This window comes from Amborella trichopoda, chromosome 10 (assembly GCF_054954075.1).
Source record: "Amborella trichopoda isolate Santa Cruz 75 chromosome 10, AtrichopodaSantaCruz75HAP2 v2.0, whole genome shotgun sequence".
NCBI classification, from domain to species: domain Eukaryota; kingdom Viridiplantae; phylum Streptophyta; class Magnoliopsida; order Amborellales; family Amborellaceae; genus Amborella; species Amborella trichopoda.
Genome location: NC_142345.1, coordinates 4,832,485 through 4,851,752, shown reverse-complemented (window position 1 = coordinate 4,851,752; position 19,268 = coordinate 4,832,485). Strand labels below are relative to the sequence as shown.

Below are 19,268 nucleotides of genomic sequence, written 5' to 3'. Positions count from 1 at the left end.
AACCCATCTTAAGTTTAAAAGATCCTTTATTATAAACATCATGAATTGGTACCTTAGGGATATTCCAATTTTGAATATTTTCCTCAATATCATTTATGATTATCTGTTCTTTATTTTTAACCCTAAGTTTTGAAGATGAAGGTACAGTTTTACCAGTAAGATTTCTTATGAGATTTGCCATCCGTAGGTTGCGGATAATGACAATCTGGACATTCAGTGGCCTTAGCTTTTTTCCCTAAGCGGCTCTCCTGGCCTTGGCGGTACTTTTCGCATCGGCTTTCACTTGTCTCTTGTCTTAACTCTCGGACCAACTTTCTTGGTGGTCAATCTCACTTAATTTCTTATGGTATAATGTATCTTTATCTTAACTTATGAAGTGGAAAGAACAGTTGTTCAAATTCTACAGTTATAATTGTTTGCACAGTTCCACTGTGGAATAGTTCTACTGTTGTAATTTGTCAGACAGTGTATCACTGTATGGCTCTGATACCACTTTGTAACCCTGAACCTTTACCATTGTCTAGTATTGCTCGTGTATGTATATCAGTCCAAGGAGGTGGATTCTTCTTGAGTCTATCATATAATGGTTTGGAATCCAAAGCAAGGTTAGGATAGAAATCACTTACGTAATTGAGGCATCCTAAAAACCTTTGTAATTCAGTTTTATCAAGAATCTTATCAGGAAATTTGTCAGCAAAAGCTATGGATCTGTCTCTTGGGATTATAGTACCATGATGTATCATATGTCCTAAAAACCTAATATTGGTTTTGAAAAGGGTAATCTTTTTGGCAGAAACCACTAAGCCTGCTTGGCTAATAGCATGGATAAAATTGAGTAATGATAGCTCTTTTTTCATCAGGATCAGTTATTTTATCTATAATATCTAGTATAAAATTATCTTCCTGAGTGAGTGTCTGAACATTATGCTGAGGTAACGGGCAACTACAGTCTTCTGATGATTCTGTAGTAGTTTCAGTATAAGAACTATCTGATCCTATAAGATCAAGATCATTACTGTCTATATCTTCAGTATAAGTACTACTAGAAGTAGATGAGGAAGAATCATATGATATGATATTTTTTAATTTTGATTTGGTTGTATCATCTAAATTCAATGAGTCTATTTTCCTCCTTAATTTACATTGGTCTTTATAATGTCCTATTTTACCACACTTATAGCATACTGAAAGTTTTTTCCTTTTCTTTGTATTTGGGGAAAATTTATTAATTAATTTTCTCTTTGACTTTTTATAATATTCTTTATCCTTATATATATATATATATATATATATATATATATATATATAGGAAAATACTATAAAACGTCTATAGGTGAAGTTCTACAGTACTTCACCTACAACTTTATCACCGTTCAAAGTTTAACACACTGTCACAGATGTCTGATAGTGTTTGAATTTTAATATTTTCTTTGCAAATCATAATGATATGAAATTTTGTAGGTGTGTGCGCCTTAGTGAGATTCACATGAATAAAATATAAAACAAATAAATTGAATGATAAAATTATGCAAATACCCCTATAAAGTTTCAGGGGCAATTTCATCATTTTATTTTTTGGTCTATTATTTTTTTAGTATTTTATTTTGGTGCGAATTGGTCATATGTACACTTGCCCCAAATTTGAGATAAATTTGATTAGTACAATAATCATAAAAATTCAAATACTACCTGACAACTGTGACTGTGTGATGAACTTTGGGCGGTGATGAGGTGTAGGTGAAGTACTATAGAACTTCATCTATAGGCGTTTTGTAGATGCTTCCATATATATATATATATATATATACTTAGACCATTTATCTCACATATTCTTTTTAGTCAAGCAAATGTTATTTGAACATATGGATGTCTCTTTGGGTAAACTTCTTTAATTTCCATGGTCTATGCAGACTCTAGAGTTCCCTTTATTGTATCAATGGTTCCTTGATTTCATCATAACTCACCTCTAGACCAAGGTTATAGAAAACGTTGGGCAGCCCCTAGGTGCCCATTGCTTAGGTGGCCTCCTCAAAACCCTAGGAGCCCCTGACGTGTCAGCTATATATATATATATATATATATATAGGGAAAAGTTTATATAGAGCCGAGGCTCTAAACAATCAAATTAGAGCCTACCTCAAAATTTTACTAGAAGAGGTTGTTTTGATGCCCAAATATCTTCAAATTTATCATCTCGACATCAAGATGCATGGACATGAGAAAAAAATGGATTGCAAGTTTTAGAAAGTGTATTTTGTAATGCATTTTTGGACCGTCAATTTTCAAGATTTTTTAGTTTCCATAGATATGTTGCTATACACTATTTTTGAAGCTTTGAACTTTATAAATAAATATGAAAATATATTTTCAGGATAACACAAAGATTTCCAATATTGAAACCACATTTCTCGACACTATTTGATGGTAGGCTCTAATTTGATTGTTTAGAGCCTAGGCTCTATTCAAACCGCACCCCCATATATATATATATATATATATATATATATATATATATATATATATATATATATATATATATATATATGTCGAGCTATGAGGGCGAGGATAGCTCCAAATTCTTATTGTTTCTGAAAATCGGGTAAAGAATTCGAAGACCCTGGAAGATGTTCTATTGAGAAATCAAAGGCAGATAAAATGGCCTGCCATCGGGCAAATATTTGTTTGGAAACCAAATTTTGCACATCTTTTTGCAGAATATCTTTGGCTGCTCTACAGTCAGTTCTTATAAGAAAGTGTTGGTTTAAAACATCACTTTGGAATTTGGTGACACAATGAACAATGGCTAATAATTCCTTTTTAATCATGGAATAATTCAATTGGGTGGAATTCCAAGCTTTAGATGTATAACGTAATAATTGTTCTTTAGAATCAATTTGTTGTTTTAAAATGCCTCCAAGACCTTTATCAGAGGCGTCACATTCAATAATTTTGAAAGCAGTAAGATGTGGAAGAAAAAGGCATTCGAGGGTTTTTACCTTACTCTTTATTACCTGTATGGCTCGAGTATGGATGTCAGTCCAAGGAGGAGGATTCTTTTTGAGTCTATCATATAAAGGTTTAGAGTCTAATGCCAGGTTAGGATAGAAATCACTAACATAGTTTAAACATCCTAAAAATCTCTGAAGTTCTTTTTTATCTAAAATCTGATCAGGGAATTTATCAGCAAAGGCAATGGATCTATCTATTGGAATAATAGTGCCATGATGTATCATATGACCTAAGAATCTGATATTGGTTTTGAAAAGTGTAATCTTTTTTGGCTGAAACAACTAAGCCAGCATGTTTTACTGCATGGATGAAGGTGTTAATATGTTTGATGTGTTGGTCTATGGATTCTGAGAAAATTAATACATCATCAATATAAACTATCATGAAATGGTGATAAGCATTGAATACTTTTTCTGGAATTCTGATGGAGCATTTTTCAAACCAAAAGGCATAACATTCCATTTGTATTGACCAAATGGAACATTAAATGCAGTTTTGTATTTATCCTGTTCTTGGATTTGTATTTGCCAATATCTTGATTTCACATCAAATTTTGAAAATATACATGCTTGAGCAACTCTATCTAATAAATCTTTTTTATTGGGAATAGGGTATCTTATCCATTTTAAAACTTTATTTAATGGTTTATAGTTTATAACAAGTCTGGGAACTCCTCTTTCTTTTTCAGCATTTTTATTAACATAAAAAGCTGCACAACTCCAAGGTGAAGAACTTGGTCTTATGAGCTTTCTTTGTTGGAGTTCAGTGATTTCTTTTCGGCACATATCTAATAGGATAGTATTCATTTGTATTGGTCTAGCTTTAGTAGGGATTTGATTTTCATCAAATCCTTGTTCGTATGGTAAACTGATACTATGCTTTTTTCTTTCCCAAAAAGCATTAGGGTGTTCACTACATATTGAAGTTTCTATTTGTTGTTGTAGTGCTTGAATTGTTTGTTGTATTGAAGAAGTTTGTAATTGTTCTTCAATCACTTTATATTTAATCTCTTGTTTTAGTGTACAAAGAAATCTTTCTTTATCCTTTAATTGACTTTTGACATTATTTAATTCTTTTAATTTTGGTTTATGAATAAAATTAAACTGTATTGGAATATTTTGAATTGTTGATGAGATTCCTGTTTCATCTATGGTTATAGGATAGAGCAAAGTTAGGAATGGAACTCCTAAGATTACTGATTGGCTTAATCCTTTAACCATGATAAATGGTGTATCAATACATTGGTGATTGTTACATACAGAAGCATTAGATAATTTATATTTAATAAATAATCTACTGCCATCTGCTGTATTTAATATTTGAGTGGTTTTATCAAAATATTTGGAAGGTACAAGTCCTTCGTTTATACAATTTAAGTCAGCTCCTGAGTCTATAAGAGCTGAGGTTTCAAAACTATAATTTTTTGCAACTATAATTTTGACTTGAACAAACCATTTTTGTACAACTATTTTGTTTATTAAATTGACAGAAGGGATTGGTACTGTGCGTACTTCTGAGGAATCCGGAGTATCTAATAATTGATTTGGATCAGAATTTATTAGTTCATTGAATTCTATTTCATCTGTATCAGACTCTTGTTGAGACATTTGTTGTAATTCTAGTGATTGAATTCGACTTTTTAACTGTACTATTTCTGTTTTTATTTCTTTAATCTCTTTTTTGAGATCTGAGATTGTAGGTTCCTTTTGTTGAGAAGTATGTTGCTCACTTACTCTTTTTATTATAGCAAAAAAATTATATTCATCTGGATTTTTATTGATAGGTATTGGTTTTGATTTATTCTTTGTAATATTAATGAATTGAGTAATGACAGCTCTTTTTTCATTAGGATCACTAATTTTATCAATAATATCTAAGATGAAATTATCTTCTTGAGTAAGTGTATTAACATGATGTTGGGGTAAAGGACAACTACAATTATTGTCTTCTATTGAATTAGAGGAGGATTCAGTATCAGTGGTAGAATCAGAAGTGTTTGTCCACATAAGATCATCATCGTCTATTTGGTTTAAATGGGAATCACTAGAAGTAGAGGAGGAAGAATCATAAGACATTATATTGTACAATTTTGATTTTATTGTATCATCTAGATTTAATGATTCTATTTTCTTTTTTAATTTACATTGGTGTTTATAATGTCCTATTTTGCCACACTTATAGCATACTGGTAATTTTTTCCTTTTTTTTTTGTATTAGGGGAAAATTTATTGATTAGCTTTCTTTTAGATTTTTTATAATACTTCCTATCTTTTTCCTTATTTTTGGATTTATATTTTTTCTTTTTGTATTTTTTCTTCTTTTTATATAAATTGTCAGGCATACTTTTCTTATCAAGATAATATCCGAATTGCTCACAAAAATCACCTAGTTCCTTTTTCTTGGTGATCTTTTGTTTATCTAGTTGTCTTTTTAATTTCATACCTGTGCATAAGGCTAAACCTTCTGCACATATTTCGGCAGAGAGTTCTCCGAGTGTATATGATGAATAGACAATTATTCCATTATGTTTCTTTCGCAGTCTTTCTTTGACCTTTTCTGCGAATAAATATGGAAGACCAGCTATAAATTTTTCCTTCCAGTGGTCTAGTTGACAATCTTCTCTTATTAATAATCTTGAGAAAAATACATCTTTATACCATTTATAGTGAGATAGGGTAGGACAGCGTAAATTAGATAGCAGATCCTCTGATCTTGCTGCTAGCAATGATGTACTGCCTACAAAGTGTAAAGTAATTGTATATATTAGAGTGTTAACAGCATCACTCTCTGTGTATATTACTTTTTGATTCTGCTCATTTCTTCCTGTCCATTGTCTGGTATTATTTAGAATCCTTTGTTTTGTATCATAAAAATCCCACCATCCTCTTAACCATCCTGTAAATCCATTAACTATTGCTTTAGCAACCTCTTGATCATGGTTGCCTGCCATTTTATTTGCAGAAGCATACATTGTCATATGCCTCATAACATCTAATATTTTTAATTCAGATAGCCCATCAATTTGCCAATTAACTATTGATCGTCCTGAATAGGATACTGCCTGTTGTATAGGATCTTCTTCCATTTGAATATCAACAGGGGTAGGTCTCTTATGATAAGGTAAGGCTGTTATAGGTTTCCAATATTTCCCATAAGCTATCTTATTGATGGTCTCAGTTATGGGTGTAGTATCCATAAATGCTTTCTCTTGGTTTTGGATAGTATCTTCTATAATTGGTTCTTCCTCTGCAAGCATCATTGTTTCATGCTCAGGTATTACTACGGCTTTTCCTTTGTCCGAAGACTCAGGTGGTTGAGAAATAATGGTTGGTGGAAGAATATTAATTTGAGGTGATGGTACTCCTTTAATATCTAACTGGGATAGTTTTGATATTAATTGATCCATAAGGGATTTATTATTGTCTCCAATGTGAAATTTATTTTTATTTAATTCTGGAGGTGGTTTGAATAGTACTGATTTAGGAATAGAGGTAACAGCAGATTGTTCTTTGGATACAATTCTTTCTATTCTTTCTGTTTGCTTTCCTAAAGATTGCAAATATAAATTTGTATAATTGTTTTGTTCTACAATATGAGGAATGTATTCTTGTTTTTTATTTAACTCTTTAGGTATGATTTTATAGGGTGTAGCTACTATGTCATATAGAGATTGAGGTTGTGTAGGCTCATTCTTTTTTGGAATAGCTGCCTTGAGTATAATACTCTTCTCAGGTGGATGTACACTAGCTATTGTAGTAGCATCAGTACAAATATATGTTTTTTCTTCTATTGTTTGGATTTTATCGAATGAGGGAATAGTAATATTCTTTTCTATACACATTTCTTTGAACCATTGGAAAAATCCTATATTTAACTTTTCTTTGTGTAAAAATTTATTATATTTTTTATGTATCAATTCTATTAATCTTGGTTGAAATTTTTTCAAATACCATTCTCTTATATTTTTATTTTCTTCTGATAAATAATCTTTTTTGATAAAGTCTTTATTTATTTTTCTCTTTTTCCTTTCTAGCTTAGCTGCTAGATAGGCTGCTATATATTCATCCGAATATTGATTATTATCATAAATGTCTTCTTCTATTTGTAGAGTACATACATGAAAATCTTGTAATTCTTCTATACTGGGTTCAGTAGTATGTGTTGTATGAGATTTAGATGTGTATGTAGGGATCACAATATTATCTGTGGTTCTTTGTGTTCCTTGAAATTGAATATCTGAATTTGAAGAAGAAGCTTGAGTAGGAGGTGGTAATATAATAACATTTGGATTATGAGAATAGGATTTTCTACTTGGTATTTTATTTTTAATATTTCTTTTCCTATTAATATTAATATCATCCTGTACTTGTGGTTGTTGAAATTTAATTTCAATATTACCGTCTGTATGTTCTATTATTTGATTAGGAATATGATGTTGAGGAATTTCTTGTGGTTGGTTGGCATTTTGCAATGCCCATGATTGAGGTAAGACAATATCTGACCATTTTATAGTTTTTGGAACAATCATATTTGATTTTTCTATATTTGTTTGAAACAATATTGTTTGGTCTTTTTGATCAAGTTTTAAAGTGTTTGGACTTAAAGTATTCATGACTTTATAGTATATTCGATATACTATGGCCAAGTTTTGTGAGCCATGGATCATGTTGAATCCATGTGTTTTTAGATTTATTGTTAATATATCTAAGATATTTGGGTCAGTCAAAGAAACAGAAAAATTAGGAAAACAATTAAAATATATTGGACCACTACAAAGGCTGGATTCGACCATGCCAAGTAGAGAGTCTGTGAATATATTGTGTCTTGTATCTCTTAGGCATACAAGCACAGAAGTGTTCAACCCTAAACGGGTCAAAGGTTTTACGGCTATTTGAATAAGGCCAATGTGTAAATATTTGTTGACAGTATTTTACTGTTATGGCTCTGATACCACTTTTCGCCAGGATCTACAGTACTGTCACTTTTTGCTTATTTTTATTGTTATCTAAGTTTCAGAATGTAATTATTTGTTTTATAATAAATATGTGAATAACAAACTGTTGTAAGTAATTATTGCTTGTAAAATTCTATAATAGTTAAGGCAAAACAAGATTATTCCTAATAAAGGGATTATTGATATATCTACTACTATCCACTGAGCATAACTATTTTCTCCAATCTTAATATTAAACAGAATCTTAAATTGCATGATTATAACACATACTCAAACATATACTTTATTACAAACATATGTTTTGTACAGATGCTTACAGATGCTAATACGAAAAGAGATTAAGAAAGAAAGAGATAAAGCAAAGAAGAGAAGAGAGTATGTTTCAGAGAGAAGAGAAAAGAGTATGTTTCAGAGATAGATCAGACTAAGCATAGGTAAAACAAAGAAAGAAAAGGGAAACTTACTGTGTATACAAACAGTAACTGGAAAATAGCTTCCAGTGATGAGGGCAGTATGAGGGTAAATCCTTGATATTACAATCACACATAATTAACAAAGTAAGGTAAGAAAGAACTTGATTATGTCGAGCTATGAGGGCGAGGATAGCTCGAAATTCTTATTGCTTCTGAAGGTTTTTGGAAGGTAAAGTTTCAGAGAGAAAGGTGTAGGTAGGTAGGTTTGAAGGTAACAGATAGGTAGCAAAGGTAGGTTGCAAGTTGTAGGTACGGTACAGGTAGGTTTGCAGGTTGCAGGAAGGTTGCAGGTAGGTTGCAGGTAAGTTGCAGGTTGCAGGTAGGTTGCAGGTAAGTTGCAGGTTGCAGGTAGGTTACAGGTAGTTGCAGGTTGCAGGAGGTTGCAGGTTGCAGGTTTCAGGAGGTTGCAGGTTTTAGGAGGTTTCAGGTTGGTTGCAGGTTTCAGGAGGTTTCAGGTTGGTTGCAGGGTTTCAGGAGGTTGCAGGTTTCAGGAGGTTTCAGGTAAGGTGAAGGGTAAGAAGGGAATGAGAGACTCTTGAGGCTTCTGAGAGAAGAGAGGAGGAGGAGAAGTGAGGACCCTTGAGGGTTCTGAGGAGTAGAAGAAGAGAAGAGCAGAAGTGGAGACCCTGCCGAATGAAGAGGGTCTGCTTCCCTTTTATAGAGAGGAATTCCTTCCTCATGAAGAAAGGAATAAAGGGGAGAGTAGAGAACGACAAACTGGGAAAGTTTTGTCGGTGCAAGAGGACAAGAGTAAGTGGAGAGATTGTCGGTATTAGACGACAAGAGAGAGTGAGATAGTGGAGGCATAAAGAGATTCGCCTCAGACAAGAAGAAAAAAATTAAAAGAAAAGAAAAGAAAAGAGCATCTCTTTACAGTGGCACTTTTGGCCGTATTACATTATTGCTACAGTGGAGCACAGTGTTCTTTGTCGGTGATATAACCATTTTTGTCGTATATGTCGGTGATGGAATCTTGGAATAGTCTTTCGTCGTTTATTGCTGATTGCTGTTTGTCTCTTTGTGCTGTCATGGATGACTTTATGGTCTTTGGCTGAATTCTTCTGGATCGTCTTCTTTCGGATCTATCTCTTCGGGATCTGTTTCTTCTGGATCCTTTTGGCTTAATTGGAGATACCTATTGGTATGGAGTGGAGAGGACTGTACGGTTTCTTCGGAAGATGTTGGTTTTCTTCCGGCTTCAGCAAAAATTTCTTTCATTTGTCTTTCCAGTTCCTCTTTGGATGCATGGGGGTTGGTTTGTAGCATGTTTCGGAGATAGGTTGGAAAGTCAAAAGAGGTGTTTGCAGTATTTGGGTTTTCCTGGTATTTAGGTGCTTTTGGAGGTATTCTCTTTGGAGTGGTTTTGGTGAGATCCATTTGGAAGATATCCCACCATTTAACAGATATGGTTTTTCCCAAACGAGGGATGTAGGTATAATCATTTGTGGTATTGGGTGATATAGTATAATCCCATTTTATAATCCAAGGGATTTGGTACAATGCCATAAAATAAAGGTGAGTGTCAACTGAAGTATCACTATTATTGTATTGTATAAATTGTTCCTGCAACTCCTTGAAAGGAGTAGGTAAAATCAAAGCAGTTGAGCCCCACACAAAATACCAGTTTTGAAACCATGTGGGGAACCTTTCAAAAATAGGCAGCCGGAACTGTAAATACCAGCTGTGTGTATTGTTGGGATTTTGGTAGTAAAAGAATTTGTGCCAGGCTTCTATATACTCGGCATATTTAGAATATTTATAAGAAAACTCTGGGTTTTGTAATTTCTTTCCCTTTACGGGATTGCAACCCCACTCATCATAAGAAAGAAGTTTCTTTATTTGTACTTTAGAATAAGCTATTATTCTAGTATTTTGTTGGAAGTAGTGGACAACAGAGATGGACCCTGTTTCTATGAGTATGGCTTCATAGTATTCTCGAGTCTTAACCCCATTGATAGGATTAAGATGATTGAGCAAGTATAAGGGTGCAAGTTTACTTGGATCCATGTGAACCTGATGTTCATCAATGGTGATATCCATTAAAAAGGCTCTTTCAATATATACAGATCTTGGGATATTTGATGGAGGAACAGATTTTGACTGTGCTGGTGAGTAGGTAGGAGTAGAAGCATGTGCTTCTGGATAATTTATTTGATGGATTGAAGATTGAGAAGGTGAACGGATATTCGAAGGTGAAGGTTCTCCTTCATAAGGTACTAGAGATTTCATGGGTTGTTTATCCCTGCGAGAATTGCCTCGGGATCCCATATTTAAAGATGAAATATCAGTATTGGTTTGATTCTCTTGAAATAGTTGGAGAGCAAGAGATAATGGAGATTCGTCGTTGGCGTCAGTGTTGCCCCCCTGCAAAAATTCACGGGTGAGAAAATCGGGTAAAGAATTCGAAGACCCGTGAATTTTTGCAGGGGGGCAACACTGACGCCAACGACGAATCTCCATTATCTCTAGCTCTCCAACTATTTCAAGAGAATCAAACCAATACTGATATTTCATCTTTAAATATGGGATCCCGAGGCAATTCTCGCAGGGATAAACAACCCATGAAATCTCTAGTACCTTATGAAGGAGAACCTTCACCTTTGAATATCCGTTCACCTTCTCAATCTCCAATCCATCAAATAACTTATCCAGAAGCACATGCTTCTGCTCCTACCTACTCACCAGCACAGTCAAGATCTGTTCCTCCATCAAATATCCCAAGATCTGTATATATTGAAAGAGCCTTTTTAATGGATATCACCATTGATGAACATCAGGTTCACATGGATCCAAGTAAACTTGTACCCTTATACTTGCTCAATCATCTTAATCCTATCAATGGGGTTAAGACTCGAGAATACTATGAAGCCATACTCATGGAAACAGGGTCCATCTCTGTTGTCCACTACTTCCAACAAAATACTAGAATAATAGCTTATTCTAAAGTACAAATAAAGAAACTTCTTTCTTATGATGAGTGGGGTTGCAATCCCGCACAGGGAAAGAAATTACAAAACCCAGAGTTTTCTTATAAATATTTTAAATATGCCGAGTATATAGAAGCCTGGCACAAATTCTTTTACTACCAAAATCCCAACAATACACACAGCTGGTATTTACAGTTCCGGCTGCCTATTTTTGAAAGGTTCCCCACATGGTTTCAAAACTGGTATTTTGTGTGGGGCTCAACTGCTTTGATTTTACCTACTCCTTTCAAGGAGTTGCAGGAACAATTTATACAATACAATAATAGTGATACTTCAGTTGACACTCACCTCTATTTTATGGCATTGTACCAAATCCCTTGGATTATGAAATGGGATTATACTATATCACCCAATACCACAAATGATTATACCTACATCCCTCGTTTGGGAAAAACCATATCTGTTAAATGGTGGGATATCTTCCAAATGGATCTCACCAAAACCACTCCAAAGAGAATACCTCCAAAAGCACCTAAATACCAGGAAAACCCAAATACTGCAAACACCTCTTTTGACTTTCCAACCTATCTCCGAAACATGCTACAAACCAACTCCCATGCATCCAAAGAGGAACTGGAAAGACAAATGAAAGAAATTTTTGCTGAAGCCGGAAGAAAACCAACATCTTCCGAAGAAACCGTACTGTCCTCTCCACTCCATTCCAATAGGTATCTCCAATTAAGCCAGAAGAAACAGATCCCGAAGAGACAGATCCGGAAGAAGACGATCCAGAAGAATTCAGCCAAAGACCATAAAGTCATCCATGACAGCACAAAGAGACAAACAGCAATCAGCAATAAACGACGAAAGACTATTCCAAGATTCCATCACCGACATATACGACAAAAATGGTTATATCACCGACAAAGAACACTGTGCTCCACTGTAGCAATAATGTAATACGGCCAAAAGTGCCACTGTACAGAGATGCTCTTTTCTTTTCTTTTTTTTTAATTTTTTTCTTCTTGTCTGAGGCGAATCTCTTTATGCCTCCACTATCTCACTCTCTCTTGTCGTCTAATACCGACAATCTCTCCACTTACTCTTGTCCTCTTCCATCGACAAAACTTTCCCAGTTTGTCGTTCTCTACTCTCCCCTTTATTCCTTTCTTCATGAGGAAGGAATTCCTCTCTATAAAAGGGAAGCAGACCCTCTTCATTCGGCAGGGTCTCCACTTCTCCTCTTCTCTTCTTCTACTCCTCAGAACCCTCAAGGGTCCTCACTTCTCCTCCTCCTCTCTTCTCTCAGATGCCTCAAGAGTCTCTCATTCCCTTCTTACCCTTCACCTTACCTGAAACCTCCTGAAACCTGCAACCTCCTGAAACCCTGCAACCAACCTGAAACCTCCTGAAACCTACAACCAACCTGAAACCTCCTGAAACCTGCAACCTCCTGAAACCTGCAACCTCCTGCAACCTGCAACTACCTGTAACCTACCTGCAACCTGCAACTTACCTGCAACCTACCTGCAACCTGCAACTTACCTGCAACCTACCTGCAACCTGCAAACCTACCTGTACCGTACCTACAACTTGCAACCTACCTTTGCTACCTATCTGTTACCTTCAAACCTACCTACCTACACCTTTCTCTCTGAAACTTTACCTTCCAAAAACCTTCAGAAGCAAAAAGAATTTCGAGCTATGCTCGCCCTCATAGCTCGACATAATCAGGTTCTTTCTTACCTTACTTTGTTAATTATGTGTGATTGTAATATCAACGATTTACCCTCATACTGCCCTCATCACTGGAAGCTATTTTCCAGTTACTGTTTGTGTACACAGTAAGTTTCCCTTTTCCTTCTTTGTTTTACCTATGCGTAGTCTGATCTATCTCTGAAACATACTCTTTTCTCTTCTCTCTGAAACATACTCTCTTCTCTTCTCTGCTTTATCTCTTTCTTTCTTAATCTCTTTTCGTATTAGCATCTGTAAGCATCTGTACAAAACATATGTTTGTAATAAAGTATATGTTTGAGTATGTGTTATAATCATGCAATTTAAGATTCTGTTTAATATTAAGATTGGAGAAAATAGTTATGCTCAGTGGATAGTAGTAGATATATCAATAATCCCTTTATTAGGAATAATCTTGTTTTGCCTTAACTATTATAGAATTTTACAAGCAATAATTACTTACAACAGTTTGTTATTCACATATTTATTATAAAACAAATAATTACATTTTGAAACTTAGATAACAATAAAAATGAGCAAAAAGTGACAGTACTAACTTTTTTATATAATACATGTGCATGAATGTTGCATTACGTTTAAATCCCTGAAAATTTGATTCGTTGAATAACTGAAATAGTGAAATGAAAACAAGTCCATCGTGTATTAGTGATTTAGTGTCGATACACCATACTCCATAGTCCATACTTCATAGAATCATACTCCTAGACACCAAGTCTCCAATAAGATCGAATGACCAATATAGAATGATGCAATACAAAAGATGCAATACAAAAGAAAAGAAATAGTAGATGTTCTATTCTTCATATATATGATTCAGATTTCAAAATTTCCCCAAAAGTCTTCTAATAACCTCACTTGGACCCAAAAATGATTCCAATAAGATATAGTAGTAAGGTTTTGGATGATTCTACGAACTTATTAAAATCAGTGTTTCAAAAAGCGGACCGCCCAGCGCTTGGGCGGCCACCTAAGCCGTCCAGAAGGCCTGGGTGCATCGCCCAAGCCTAGGCGTGTATCCTCGGGCGCTCGCCTAGGCCCGCGGGAACGCGCTTAGGTGGCCGCCCAAAGCTTGCGTCCCCCCCAGGGACGGAAATACCGCTCGTTGAGGCCATTTTTGGGTCATTTTTTTTAATACTAAAGGTGCAAAATTGTGGGTTTTAGGTTTCAAATGAACCTAAAGCCCATTAGAGGTTATTTTAGAGAGAGAAAAACCCAAAAAAAAATTTTCTTTTACTGGCCTGCCCAGGTTTTGGGCACCCACCTAGGCATTGGGCAGCTTGGATCCCCCCGACCACCTAGGTGCCGCCTAGCGCTTTTTGAAACACTGCTTAAAATTTTCTCGTTTGAAACAAATTACAAAATCGATCGATTTTGGTGTTTCTAGGGCATAAGAAGAGTATTTAAAATTTTGGGGGGTAGAATATCCCCTTTCCCCTTTTCATGGGTCAAAATGACCCAAAATGTCCCCCCCCCCCACAAGAGTTTATTTTCCGCCATTTTTGTGGCAGTTCCTGGGTGCCCGCCTTATCCGCATGGGCTGGCACCCAGGAACTTCTGCTTTGAAAGGCCCGCCCGTGCCTAGGTGAGGCGGCTTGTGGCCTCTTAGCACTTAGGCTGTCACCTAGGCACTAGGTGGGCCATTTTTTGAGACCTTGCTTTTGATTGCGTTAACTAGACACACCCTTGGGTCCCAGTTTGCTTGTCGCATGATGAGTCGTGTCAAGCACATACGGAGTGGACCCAACACAGACAACTGGCATGTTTGGCAACTTCTCTCTCTTCTAAGCCAAAATGTAAAGAATAATGGGATATGAAGCAGACCTCTCTCTCTCTCAATACCCATACATTTATACCATCTAAAATTTGGCTAATAGGCATATCTTCTAAAATGGAAAGAGTCTTAAATCCAATCTTTCGATGCCGAATTTGAAACCTCCTATTCTCAATATTGAATTTTATAATTTTAACATATCCATAGCTATACATATTGAATTTCATAAATCTAAAATATCTATAAGTATTTTGTTATATCCTTTTGGGAAAAAAAAAAGTGAAGGGTTGGGATTATCTGACCCTTCACGAACCTATTGAACACATAATTGTGATATCTAAATTCACAAACCTATTGGACACATAATTGCGATATCTGAATTCACAAACGTATTGAACACATAATCGCGATACCTGACTGTGTCAAATAACATCTAGATATATTCACTATAATACTGGATTCTCACAAACTAGAAATATCAGTTGAAAAGCTTTTTATCAGTGTATATGCATGTATATATAGATAATGAACACACTATTTTTAAGGACTTCAAATTTTATATCTTGGGTGTGGCATAGAATGAATACTGAAAGATGGTGCGGTGGAATAGCAAATATAGAGTCCCATGTGATCTCTCTCTCATTCTTGTGCTTCTATGAACATGTTGCCTTTTCTTGGTTTGGTGGAGATGCAAATCCAGTAAGCAGGCCGAGTCCGACCAGAAAAATAATAAAATAATGGGAACTGGCCAGATTTGGCCTGTTCCATGTGTATGGTTCGGGGTTGGGCAGGTTGCCGAGCACGAGTGGACTCACCTGAGTTTTCTAACACTACCACTAAGTATGTTTTGATGAGGAGCTCATTTCCATGAATCTGAAGATGGTTGACATCATAAACTCAGGTGTTTTTTATGCCATGGCATCATAAAGGCCTTCCTTCCATGGATCCAAAGATGCTCGACAGCTGACTCAGGCTTATATTATGCCATGGTATCATGGAAGACTCCAAAAGGATTGGTCCCGGGAAAGTTGCATTATAAATACTTTAATGAAGGAATTACTCGTCATGTAAATGAAAAGGTTGTTGCTTTTTCGATTCATCTTCATTTATGAGTTATGACAGTTCCCTGTCTTGTAATCTGTGGTTTCTATGGCTAATCAATTATCAATGCTAAGTGTTGGCATCATTTTTGTGTCAAACCTAAGGATCTAATTTTCTTGGGGTGTTTAATGCAGTCCACACCTTCTTCCTGCAGATGCTTGTAAAATTAACTTCAAATATATGATGAGAGTAGCACTTACAACACAAACAATATCACTTGGAAAAGAAAAAAAAATGAGGTGTTGCTTCCCTGGTGTTCCCTTTTTCCTGAGGGATCCATCTTAAGGATGCTTTAGTTTTAGCTTCCCAATTAATTTTCAACATAACTATATATATCAGGTTTATAATTTAATATTTTATATATCGTGCCTACTGACGGATATTTTTTTTTTGTGTGTGGCAAGATTACTAACCTAGTGATCTTTTTAAATTGACATTGCAGTTGTTGAATGTTTATTCACCCAAGTTCGAGACTGGAGGAAAGTTTTGGCCTATTGTGCATAACTGCACAATATTTTCTTTGTTCGTAATGCAAGTAATTGCAGTGGGTATATTTGGGCTGAAGAAGATTCCACTTGCATCAAGTTTGACAGTGCCTCTTCCTGTGCTCACACTTCTGTTCAATGAATATTGCAGGAAACGCTTCTTGCCAATTTTCCGTGCATATTCTGTTGAGGTGTGTCCTTGATATTCATGCTTATTTTAATTTATCTTTCCATATGCCTACTCATTTTCTATCTAATATTAGGACACAGTTACTTTGGAACTGAAATCTTTTTTAATTCAAGAAACCATTTGTGGTGTTGAAAACTTCTGATGATCCTCCTTCATCATTATTATATGAAGAAGAGATTAAATCATTGGCTAGTTTGTAAAATTTTCTGATAGACATTATGAAAAGGCTACCTGTTGTTCCAGTCTTTGCCCATGAATTCCTTCACAGTTGTAGAATGTTTAACTATAATCCGAAGTCCTTCATGTAACTTAAAACTTTTGAACACTGGGTGAATCATTGCATCCTTTATTCAAAACCAAACAACTCATTTTTTTTTTTTTTCCTTTTTTTGCGGGGGGGGGGGGGGAATCACCAGCTGTTCCGACACATTACTGGGCATTTCCAATTTAGTTAAAAGGACTCATGTAATTAGATCATAGATGTACTTATGAACCCTATGACCCTAATCATGGCCGAACACCCACCAGTATGCAAAACATCATTAGGTAGCGAGACTTGTGCAAACATATTCTCAGTCAAACATAGGTAGCATTGCCATCAGATTCACTTGGCTTAAGCTGATTCAGCCAAAGTTTTGGCTGTAGCCCTTCAAACAAATAAAAGAAAATCATACCACCGGTATGGTAAGAAAACCATTTGTTTTTTCAAATATACCCTGAAAAGATTCATAATTTGTTGTTAAGGCTCTAAATTATTAAACATTTTGGAAAAATACATCCATAATATTCAGAGGTTAGCAAATATACTATGGTGCGTGTGTGTGTATATATATAGTTAAAAAAATGCCCAATTAAATCTTTTATTTTTACAAATAGACCCAAAGACTTCCCGTAAATCGGTCAAAACAGCTGAAACACTTCCTTTTCCCCATATATCGGTCAAAACAGCCAAAACAAAAAACCCTCCAAAGTGAATGTGAATATCGATGGGCAGTAGCGTTTTATTGCACGATGATATTGTTGCCACTGTTTAACCTTAACTACGAATCACATTGGCATAATGAGGATTTCTTACGTCATGTGGATTTGTTTGGACAGAGTTTGATAACAAGGGATCGTGAAGATGAAAAGAACATGGAAATGGATCAATTTTACAATAAGTTGGTAAATGCATATCGTGATCCAGCTCTTCTACCAATCCAGTTCTCTAAAAGCGAACATGGGAATACAACACCGCTTCTTCACTCCGTGGAAGTCTGAGAGTACCTCTAAACACTGCTATAAAACTGTTACATATCAAAAGAAAAAGAGAAAAAAACTCTTAAGAGTAGGAGGGGTTACTTTGCTGTATGGGGTGTTGTACACTATATTTGTTTATTTTAGTGAGTGCCAGCATGTGTTTACATCATACAACTGAAAGTAGTTTTGAAATCTTCTGATATAGTTTGTTGGAGTGGAAGATTGAGGGCCGTCTTTTGAGAGGCTGGATCAGCTCAGCTGCCTGCTTTGCCTTAGTTGTTGTCTACTGGCCTGACTATGGGGTGTTGTACACTATATTTGTTTAGTTTAGTGAGTGCCAGCATGTGTTTACATCATACAACTGAAAGTAGTTTTGAAATCTTCTAACATGGTTTTTTGGAATGGAAGATTGAAGGCCGCCTTTTGAGAGGCTGGATCAGCTCAGCTGCCTGCTTTGCCTTGGTTGTTGTCTACTGGCCTGCCTATGCATGGCTCTAGGCCTTGGCATAAATGTTGTGTGATTTCAGGTTTCCATTGATGTGTTTCATGGAGGTGTGCGAGTTGAGTCCTTAGCGATCTTCAGTCGTGATTCTGAGGAAGCTCATGAGAAGCCTGCAAAAGAAATAGAATGCCAAGAATATGAGAGCAGAGGTAAGGTGTAAGCTTTTTATATTTCCCCTACTGTATAGAAGATATATACTCTTTTTATTCAGCATTCCGATCTGAATGAACGATTAAGATGGATCCAATTACAATGTCATGTACACTATTTTATTTTTTATTTTTTTAAACAAATATGTTGACACTAACCACTCTTTTCTTAAACTCTCACCTTCAAAGAAATATAAAAAAAATAGTTTTGATAAAATAAAATGACCAAAATACCCTTAAAAGTTTTCGGGGTATTTTGGTCATTTTTATTTTATTGGGAATGTTTTTTATATTTTTTTAAGTGTTTATATTTTTTTAAGTGCACTGCATAGTGATTCTAGCATGTACCAAATTTCATAGTCATTTGATTTGTAGAAAAAATTAAAAATAAAAGTACTTTGAGGCGTCGGATTTAGATCAAACATTCAATGGCTCACTTAATCCAAATTGGACAGCTGGATTGGGGGGACGTATATAACTTCTATATAGCAAGGGAAGTAAAGAAAGCTTTCTTTTAACAAATTTGCATAAAAAACTAAAGAGCAAAAAGAAGAGCATTGGTGTGAGGTATCGAGATAAATCAAAAGGGAGGTTAAAAGAGAAGGGATTGCTTACAAAGGACCATTTATTTTTTTTGTATATGGAGCTCATAATCATTCTCGTCTCTTAAATTTCAAAATGGGTGGTTGGTTGTAAGAGTGTCATTAAAT

General features: G+C 35.2%; 1 protein-coding gene across 14 annotated transcripts in view; it reads left to right on the top strand.

Moving 5' to 3' along the window:
• HYP1 (hyperosmolality-gated Ca2+ permeable channel 2.3) overlaps positions 1–18,716 on the top strand; it is a 77,783-nt gene extending 59,067 nt beyond the window's left edge. For all 14 annotated transcript variants that reach the window (XR_016043396.1, XR_016043395.1, XR_016043397.1 and 11 more), the window contains 2 exons: positions 16,436–16,669; positions 17,767–18,716. Coding sequence is in view for 11 of the 14 variants with exons in the window: in XM_006844762.4 (XP_006844825.1) it covers positions 16,436–16,669; positions 17,767–17,928 (396 nt within the window). In the remaining 3 variants the exon portion in view is untranslated. The remainder of the gene's footprint in view (positions 1–16,435; positions 16,670–17,766) is intronic.
• Positions 18,717–19,268: the final 552 nt, after the last annotated feature.